Source organism: Arachis ipaensis, chromosome B6 (genome assembly GCF_059453495.1).
Source record: "Arachis ipaensis isolate K30076 ecotype BB chromosome B6, ASM5945349v1, whole genome shotgun sequence".
Taxonomy (NCBI): domain Eukaryota; kingdom Viridiplantae; phylum Streptophyta; class Magnoliopsida; order Fabales; family Fabaceae; genus Arachis; species Arachis ipaensis.
Window position 1 is genome coordinate 128,444,628 of NC_142441.1, and position 9,888 is coordinate 128,454,515.

Sequence of the window (9,888 nt, forward strand, 5' to 3'; positions counted from 1 at the left end):
ACGCCTCGCAAGACAAGGCCACCTTGACAAGTTTATTGCAGAACACATGCAGAAGAAAGTAACCTCGGCTTCCGACCCCTCTGCAGCAAGCCCCTCATCAAAGGAAAAAGATAAAGCACCAGCCCCACCCAGAGGAATTATCAATTGTATTTCAGGAGGATATGCTGGAGGCAGACATACAAGCTCGGCCCGAAAAAGAACTTACAGGGCCATGTTGGCAGTCATAGATGCCCCTTAAATTCCTCAGCCGATTCAAGACTTCCCAGAGATGACTTTCCGTTCAACTGACTTTAATCATACCGATGCTAATTATGACGACCCAGTGGTAATTTCTGTTCAGTTGGGGGACTTAATAGTCCGCAAAGTACTTCTCGATCCCGGAAGCAGTGCAGATGTGTTATTTTTCACCAAGTTTGAAAAAATGAAGCTAAGTAGCAACATTTTGCAACCATACCATGGAGACTTGGTCAGATTTTCAGGGGAGCGAGTCCCTGTTTTGGGTTCCGTGTGGTTACAAACTACACTCGGTGAGCAACTATTATTTTAAGACACAAGACATTCAATATCTTGTTGTTGACTGCTTTAGCCCTTATAATCTTATATTAGGTAGACCATTTTTAATTAGATTTGCAGCAATCGTGTCTACGGTTCACCTTTGTGTTAAGTTCCCTGTGCAGGACAATTTAGTGACAACCATCCACGACGACCTCCATGAAGCTCGGCAATGTTATAACACAAGCTTGAAGCCCATCAAAAAGAGCAACATGACGCAGGTCAACTCCATACAATCCGACCAGCCGAGATTGGTCGAGCTAGATCCAAGAGCCGACTTTGAAGATCAGCCTATCCCAAATGAGGAATTAACAAAGGTCCCCCTAACCGAGGATCCCATGAAATTCACCTTTGTGGGAACATCGATCACTACGGATGAGAGAGACTCACTTGTAAGATTTTTGCGTGAGAACGCCGACTTATTTGCTTGGACCCCTGCCGATATGCCCGGAATAGATCCATCTGTTATTATGCACAAGTTGGCAATTAATTCAGAAGCTCGGCCAATCTCACAAAAGAGGAGAAATCTCGGCGCAGAGAAACGCCTTGCATCCCTGGCGGAGGTTAAAAAGCTCATTACGGCTAATTTCATCCGAGAAATTAGGTTCACAACATGGCTCGCCAATGTTGTTATGGTAAAAAAGAGTAACGGTAAGTGGCGCATGTGCGTCGATTTTACTGACTTAAATAAGGCATGTCCTAAAGATGCTTATCCTTTACCTTGCATTGACACTTTAGTTGATAACTCTTGTGGTTATGGTTCCTTGAGTTTCATGGACGCGTACTCTGGTTATAACCAGATTCTCATGCATCCACCGGATCAAGAGAAAATCGCCTTCATAACTGAGTATGGTAATTACTGCTATAATGTTATGCCTTTTGGTTTAAAGAATGCAGGAGCAACGTACCAAAGACTAATGAATAAGGTCTTCGAGAACCAAATAGGTCGGAATATCGAAGTTTATGTTGACGACATGGTCGCCAAAATCATGGTTGGCAGCTCTCATATCCGCGACCTAGCCGAGATTTTTGGATAGATCCGAAGATATAACATGAGATTAAATCCTGAAAAGTGCGCTTTCGGTGTCCGCGGAGGAAAATTCCTCGGATTCATCCTCACCAGCCGAGGAATTGAGGAAAATCCCGAAAAATGTCAGGCAATACTTGATATGAAAAGCCAAAAAACACTAAAGGAGGTTCAACGGCTAACAGGGCGGCTCACGGCTTTATCAAGATTTTTACCCTGTTTAGCACTAAAGTCTTTTAGTTTTTTCCAATGTTTAAAAAAGAATACAAAACATTTTGAATGAACTGAAAGCTGTGAAGCTGCATTTCTAAATTTAAAACAATTCCTTTCAAAACCACCTGTTTTACAAAAGCCAAAAGCCAAAAGTCAATGAGCCATTATATATATACTTGTCTATTACTAATATGGCAATTAGTTTTGTCCTTGTAACAGAAACTGACAAAGGTCAACAGCCGGTCTATTTTGTTAGCAAGTCACTACAAGGCGCCGAGCTTCGCTACCCGAGGTTGGAAAAACTTGCACTGGCCTTGGTCTTCTCGTCGAGAAGACTCCGACCATACTTCCAAGGACATACAATCATTGTCAGGACCGAACAACCTCTTCGGAAGATCCTCTCCAAACCCAAATTAGCAGGCAGACTTATCAAATGGGCCATTGAGCTTTCAGAATTTGATATTCAATACCAACCGAGGGGATCCGTCAAATCCCAGTACTTGGCCGATTTTGTTGCTGAGCTTACCCAAACATGTCTGGAAGAAGAAAACTTGTACTGGACCTTATTTGTGGATGGAGCTTCGAACCCCCAGGGATCAGGGGCAGGGATATTATTAGAAAGTCCGAAGGGTATAATCCTTGAGCATTCTCTGCGGTTCTCTTTTAAGGCCAGTAACAACCAGGCTGAATACGAAGCCCTCGTCGCCGGGCTCAGGTTAGCCATTGATTTACACATTACCAGCTTAAAGGTCTATTGTGATTCCTTGTTAGTAGTTCAACAAGTAAATCAGTCTTTTCAGACTAAAGACCAAGTTTTGATAAAATATTTAGACATTGTTCAACAGTTGATAAGCATTTTTTCAAAAATAGAAATTTGCCACATCCCCAGAGACCAAAATAACAGGGCTGACATTCTATCAAAATTAGCCACTACACAAGCACACACAGCAACACTACTACAATCGACTTTAGATAAGACGAGCATTCATAACATTAACATTTTAAGCACTTTAAATGAAGAAAGTTGGCAGCTACCTTATAGACAGTACCTACAAGACGGCTCTGTCCCAGAAGGGATCTCAGATAAGAAAAGATTCCGACGACAGGCCTCTTTCTTCACACTAATGAATAATGTTCTATATAGGCGAGGATACTCCCGACCACTTTTAAAATGTTTGGACAGGCCTGAAGCCGATCTTGTATTAGCCGAAGCTCATGAAGGAATTTGTGGGATACACTCCAGAGCAAGAAGCCTAGCACAGAAAATACTTCGCGCTGGTTTTTACTGGCCGACGTTGTGGGAAGACAGCAGAAAGAAGGTCAGAACTTGCGACCAATGTCAAAAGCATGCCCCGATCATCAACATACCAGCCGAACATCTTCACCAGTCAGTGATAAGTTGGCCATTCAACCAGTGGGGGATCGATATCCTCGGCCCATTTCCCACTGCACCTAGACAGGTGAAATATTTGGTAGTTGCTATCGACTATTTCAGCAAGTGGATTGAAGCACAACCCTTAGCAAGAATCACATCCTCCCAAATGATATCCTTTGTATGCTCATATGTCGATTTGGTATTCCTCGCCATATTGTCACTGACAATGGTCGGCAGTTTACCGACCATAATTTCAAAGATTTTTTGCAGAACCTAAAGATAAACCAGCACTTCTCATCTGTGGAACACCCACAATCTAATGGCTTAGCCGAAGCTGCTAATAAGATCCTCCTGCACGCTTTGAGAAAAAAGCTTGACGATGCCAAAGGACTCTGGGCTGAGTTGGTTCCAGAGGTATTGTGGTCATACAATACTACAATACACACATCCACCAAAGAAACCCCATTCCGCTTGGTATATGGGTCCGAGGAAATGATTCCCTTGGAAATTTCACAACAATCTTTGCGAGCGCAAGCAGAGCATCATGATCAAGCTCGCCGAGCAGAACTTGATTTAATAGAAGAAGTTAGGAATACAGCGGCCATTCGCCACCGAGCTTTACAACAGCAGCTTGGCCGACGATATGCTAAACGGGTCCAACCAAGATCCTTCAACATTGTATATTTGGTGTTGAGAAAAACTGAAGAAGCTTGCCGACCATCGTCCCACGGAAAGCTTGTAGCAATCTGGGATGGCCCTTACCGCGTGTCCGAAGTCCTCGAAAGAGGAGCTTACAGACTAGAGCACTTGGATGGTACTAGAATCCCAAGTACATTGAATGTTAATTCTTTAAAGCAATATTACAGTTAAGACAAGGCAGAATGCTAGTACTCTTTTTCCTCACTTGAGATTTTTCCCAAAAGGGTTTTGCTCAAGGAGGTTTTAACGAGGCTAGCCTACCTGGATTAAATTGTTAAGGTACTACTTTGAATAAATCTTACCTAAATTTACAACATTCTTTAGCATGTTCTTCTTAACTAAACTTAATCTTAATTTGCCAATCAATATCAACAGAAAATTTGTTATCACATTACAAATTACCCCTCTTAACAGAACGACAGATAATATGCAAAGCAATGCTCAAAACACAGTTGACAAATCCCTTTCACGGGTATCAAACAAAGTAATTAGGATAAACCAAAACCTAATTACACAAATTCATTAAACAAAATAACACAGTCATGGGTCATGGTTCCCAAACTAAAAGCAAACACAAACAAGAATTACATATTCAAAAGCTCAAAGCAACTAGTTAACTAAATTATCACCCCCTTCTTCGATCACTTCTTTATCATCTACAAGCTGTCCATCTCGAACCACCTTACTCGGGTCCATTGAGAAAAAGTCCCCATCAGGCACAAGAAACTTCGCCTGGGTCACAGCTCGTTCAAAGCCTTCAGCAAAGGCATCAAGAATATCACCCTCTTTACTCGTTTCAAATTCCTTCATTTGTACGGTTAGCTCGATAACTTGTTTGTTTATGTTTTCAAGGTCAGTTTCTTTCTTTTTTAACAGCTCGGCAACCTTTTCACGACTTTCTTTCTCAACTTTTAGCTCCTTTTCCAAATCAGAAAAATTTTTCTTTAATTCAGTTAGGACAAGTTCCTTCGAAGTCAGTTGCTCTTTCAAAACAGCACCCTGTTCAGTTTCAATAACAACTTTCTTGTGTTTTTTCTCTTGACTTTGGCCAATACAGGCCAAACGAAATCCCAACACCTGAAATTAGAGATTTAACTTTATAAACATCTATAATACATATATTTACATAGGACAAGTAATTAACACAAACTGACCTGAAGAAACTGATCAACTCCCACATCCCCAGCTTCTTCCACCCGAGCTATGTCTGAAAAACTTTGAACAACCTCGTCTGCAACGATGTTGAAAGGAAACCCCCGATCCCAAACAGATGATCCGTCTCCATCATTGTCAAAAACGTGAAGCTTATCCTGTTTTGCACTAAAGCTGGATAAGTCTTCAAGATGAATCACTCCGTCTTTGCCCTGTTCTCCGGCAGTAACAATCATCTCCGTCTTTCTTTTCTTAAAAACAATCCCTTTCTTCTTGGGTGGGGGCTGGTCAACTTCACCTCCAATATCCATCTTTTCAGCATTCGAAGATGAACCTTCAAAATTCTTAGATTTAAACTGCGCCCTAAGAGTAGAAGCCGACACTCCAGGAAATTTTCCAACTGTCACACAAAAACATAACAATATCAGAAAAGCAGTTATTCAATCTAAGACAACTCAAAACAAAATGTACACATATATCCTGATGCCCTCACCAAAATAATCCATCACAGACGACTTATTATCTTCCCAAGGAAGTAAATCGGACACAGACATCAAACCTCCCTTATCTACCATTTCAATCAAAAAAGATATTATACACTCGTTTCAATTAGTTATCAGTTCAGGACCTAGTATATGTTGTGGTTGACAACACCAGTACAAGGGGAATTTTTCCCCAAGATGTTCATCTAGGTAAAACGGAAAATCCTCGTCCACTGACTTCACCTTCAAGAACATTTCCTTGAAATCCTTGAAGGATGATTTATATAATTTAAAAACAGAAAAACCAGGTGTGCTGTTTAAGTTGACCCATAATCCCTTCCACACCCCTTTGGCTTGGAATAATGAAAAGAACAGCTCCAGCTCTGGTTCAATTTCCAAGAATTGCTTCAAAACCTGGAAACACTTTATAAATGCCCAGCCGTTAGGATGAACCTGTGATGGAGCACAGTTCATTTGTTTCAGAATGTCACATTCAAATTGAGTAAACGGGAGTCGAAATCGTAATTCTTCTAGCACACAACTATTCATAAAAAAGCTTTCGAAGTCCTTTTTCCTATGAAAAAACACGATCAGAGCGATTGCATGGCAGTAATTCCAAGCGAAAACCAGGTTTCACTATCCTAGCTACGTTAACTTCATTAACACTATCCTTATCAGCAAATAGAGAAGCCCTTATTTTGACATTATCATCAACCCAGTCGTACGACTCATCGTCTTCAAACTTGGGCAACGATTTTACTTTCTTCTCGCTCATTGTTTTTTATAAACTCAGAAAAATGGAAGTGAAAATAAAATAGAATAGGGAGAATGTTACTAACCTCTGGTGCTCATAGTGTTTAAAAGCTTCTGGATAGCCACTCCAGTTTATTACAGGAAGCAAAATGCTAAACCGTTCACTTACTTAACTCTTTCAATCTATGATGCAAAATCAATACCATTAAATGAAGCTCACTTTCGACGGTTACAATTAAGTCTTGGAACTCGCACCTGTCTAGAGAAAAGAATAATTAAAGTTTTACAAGTCTCGAGACTGGAAAAGTAATTACAGTCCCAAGTCTTTTCAGTTACCTATGAGTAACTTTAAAAGAGATATGCTGACCTGGAAGCATAGTGTACCGAGCTATAACTCGCCTATTATAAAGCTCAACCTATCTCTTTAAAAGTCAGGTCAAGCTTGGGGGCTGTGATATGACCAGTAAACATCGGTTACAAGTTATAGCTCGGTAACGCCTAAATCCCAATCATAACCGAAGATTTCATACTAGCCATAAACAACCTCAGATCAGTAACGTCGGACATACAATTAATCCTCTTCCTGGGCGTTACAGCCTAAGAAAAACGGCCGACCTTTTCCGCTAAAATATAAAGCAGACGAGAAAGCTACATAAGGTATGTCACTCTTTCTAAGATAAGATCTATTATCCACTTTACACTAACTTGAGCGTCGGAGTGCCTTTACAGGTACCCACCCTCGCTGCTCATCCATTGCCAACGTATATCTTGATCCAGTCAAGAAGTCTACTGACCTTTATCAGTGGACGAGCTATACCTCGGAGTAGTTAGGCAAGAATGGTGCGGTATTTTTATAACCACACTTACTAACCGGAAAGTGCACCGGGTCATACCAAGTAATACCTTACGTGAGTAAGGGTCGATCCCACGAGAATTGATGGATTAAACAACAATAGCGTTTGATAGGATTAGTTAGACAGATAGAAAATAGTGTTGAGATGCAATATAAAAGACATTAAACAATATCAAAAATATTGAAGAAAGGCAAGTAATTAAGATGGGAATAATATATGGAGAAGATAGTTAAGGTTTCAGAGTTATCTATTTTTTCGAATTAACTTTTCTTACTAACTAATTTAATTATGCAGGATTTAATTTATGGCAAACTGTATGTGACTAGACCCTAATTCCTTAGACCTTCCTAGTCTCCTCTAAAATTCATTAACTGCCAATTCCTTGGTCAATTAATTCCAATTAGAGGGTGATAATCAATTTCTAGTTTATATGCCACAAAAACTCTAATTATCCAAGAGGTAAAAGGATTATATGTCACGTATCCTATTAAATTCAGATAATTAAAATTTAGGAGAAATAGTTTTCAAGCTGTTGTTCAGGTAAAGAGCTTTTCCAAGTTTTACAAGAACTCAAATAAAAAGAGGGTCATACTTCCGTTCCACCCAAATTCATAAAATAAAGAGCAAAAACAATTCTTAAATTATAAATCCATACATAAATTAAAATAGTAAAAGCAATAAAATTAATCCATAGAAATAGACAGAGCTCCTAACTTTAACAGTGGAGGTTTAGTTGCTCATGGAAAAGAGAAAATAAGGATTCAGGTCCAAATGTACCGTCCTCCAATCTGATGGCATCAAATCCCTTTTTATAACTAATCCTAATAAATTTAAAATCTAATATTTAAAATTAAACTTAAGATAATATCTTTTCCTAATTTAAGATTTGAATTTAAATTTGAATTAATTAACAGATCTTCAGTTGATGGGTGGGGACCACTTGTTCTGTCCATTCTGCAGCTTCTAATCTGTGTTTTCTAGGCTGAAAATTGAGTTAAAATAGCCCAGAAATTGCCCCCAATATTTTTCTGTATTTTCTGCACGTGGCGAATGTGACGCGTCCGCGTCGTCCACGCGTTCGCGTCATTTGTGCAGATTCCAGTCCACGCGATCGCGTCAGGCACGCGATCGCGTCATTGCGATTTCCTCCATTCCGCGCGGTCGCGTGAGCCATGCGTCCGCGTCGGTATTCGCTGGTCATCTCATTGGCTTCTTCTCTTTCTCTGCAGAAACTCCATCAAATTCCGCCAAATGCTACCTAAAATAAACAGTATTGTACAAAACTCAAAATAGCATCCATAGTGGCTAAAATATAATTAATTCTTAATTAAATTCAATAATTTAGATGCAAATTCACTAGGAAAAGATAGACAAGATGCTCACGCATCACAACACCAAACTTAAACTGTTGCTTGTCCTCAAGCAACCAAAACTAATATAAGCTTAGGATGTGAATTTTCATGAGGATGAGAGTTCGATTAAGCTCATGTCTCTTCTTATAGTGGGGTTTACAACTGCAATCCTGAATAGTTTTGGCATCTCACTTTATCCTTTGAAGTTTAGGATGATTGGCATCCATAGGAACTCAGAATTCAGATAGTGTTATTGATTTTCCTAGTTCAGTATGTTGATTCTTGAACACAGCTACTTTATGAGTCTTGGCTGTGACCCTAAGCATTTTGTTTTCCAGTATTACCACCGGATACATAAATGCCACAGACACTTAACTGGGTGAACCTTTTCAGATTGTGACTCAGCATTGCTAGAGTCCCCAGTTAGAGGTGCCCAGAGTTCTTAAGCACACTCTTTTTGCTTTGGACCACGACTTTAACCGCTCAGTCTCAAGCTTTTCACTTGACACCTTCACGCCACAAACACATGGTTAGGGACAACTTGATTTAGCCGCTTAGGCCATGATTTTATTCCTTTGGGCCCTCCTATCCATTAATGCTCAAAGCCTTGGATCCTTTTTACCCTTTGCCTTTTAGTTTGAAGGGTTATTAGCTTTTTCTGCTTGCTCTTTTTTTTTTAATTATATTTTTTTTTTCGCAAGCCTTTGTGTTTTTCACTGCTTTTTTCTTGCTTCAAGAGTCAATTTTATGATTTTCAGATTATCAATAACATTTCTCTTTTTCATCATTCTTTCAAGAGCCAACAATTTTAACATTCATAAGCTTCACTATCAAAAAATATGCACTGTTCATGTCATGCATTCAGAATCATAGAAAATACCACCACATTTAAGTAAATAAGACTATTATTCAATATAGACCCACTTTCTCATGCAATATATCACTCTTATATTTTTATTTTTATTTTTTTTTTAATTTAAGCTCAGTGAGTAATACATGAGACATCTTTTCAGAATTAAAGCAATAGAAAAACTAAACTAGTCCTAGGATTCTAACTAATAAAGGATCATGCAACAAACAAAGCAAAATAACAGGAAACCGGAACATAACATAGAAAAAGAGGGGAGGAATAAAAAATGAAAGGAACTCAACCACCTTAATTATCCTAGCGGTCGCTTTATTCTTCAGCTTGTGCTCCTTCGCGAAGATGATTTGCCTCCCTTTTGTACTAGAAAACCTGTAAGCGCAGTGTCAACACCAAACTTAATAGTTTGCTTGTCCTCAAGCAAAGAGGAACTGAAATTAGAAAAGACAAATATTAAAATGAAAGAAAAAATAAAAGGATAAGAGAATAAGAGAGAAGTAGGATTGGGAGAGAGAGAGAAAGAAAACTGGGCGGCGCAAGCGACGCGGCCGCGTGGGGCACGTG

At 39.4% G+C, this 9,888-nt stretch overlaps 2 protein-coding genes across 2 annotated transcripts; one reads left to right on the top strand and one right to left on the bottom strand.

The window, feature by feature from the left end:
• The first annotated feature begins 268 nt into the window (after positions 1 to 268).
• Positions 269 to 1,589, top strand: LOC148562697 (uncharacterized). Its single transcript, XM_088490960.1, has 3 exons — positions 269 to 527; positions 607 to 1,203; positions 1,291 to 1,589. Exons 1-3 carry the CDS (start codon positions 269 to 271, stop codon positions 1,587 to 1,589), a joined length of 1,155 nt encoding a protein of 384 aa, XP_088347086.1.
• Positions 1,590 to 4,392: 2,803 nt separating this feature from the next.
• On the bottom strand, positions 4,393 to 5,329 carry LOC148562698 (uncharacterized). The gene is made up of 2 exons (XM_088489724.1): positions 5,021 to 5,329; positions 4,393 to 4,943 (listed from the first exon to the last, which is right to left on the bottom strand). The coding sequence occupies exons 1-2, from the start codon at positions 5,327 to 5,329 to the stop codon at positions 4,476 to 4,478; spliced, it is 777 nt and encodes a 258-aa protein (XP_088345850.1). The 3' UTR covers positions 4,393 to 4,475.
• Positions 5,330 to 9,888: the final 4,559 nt, after the last annotated feature.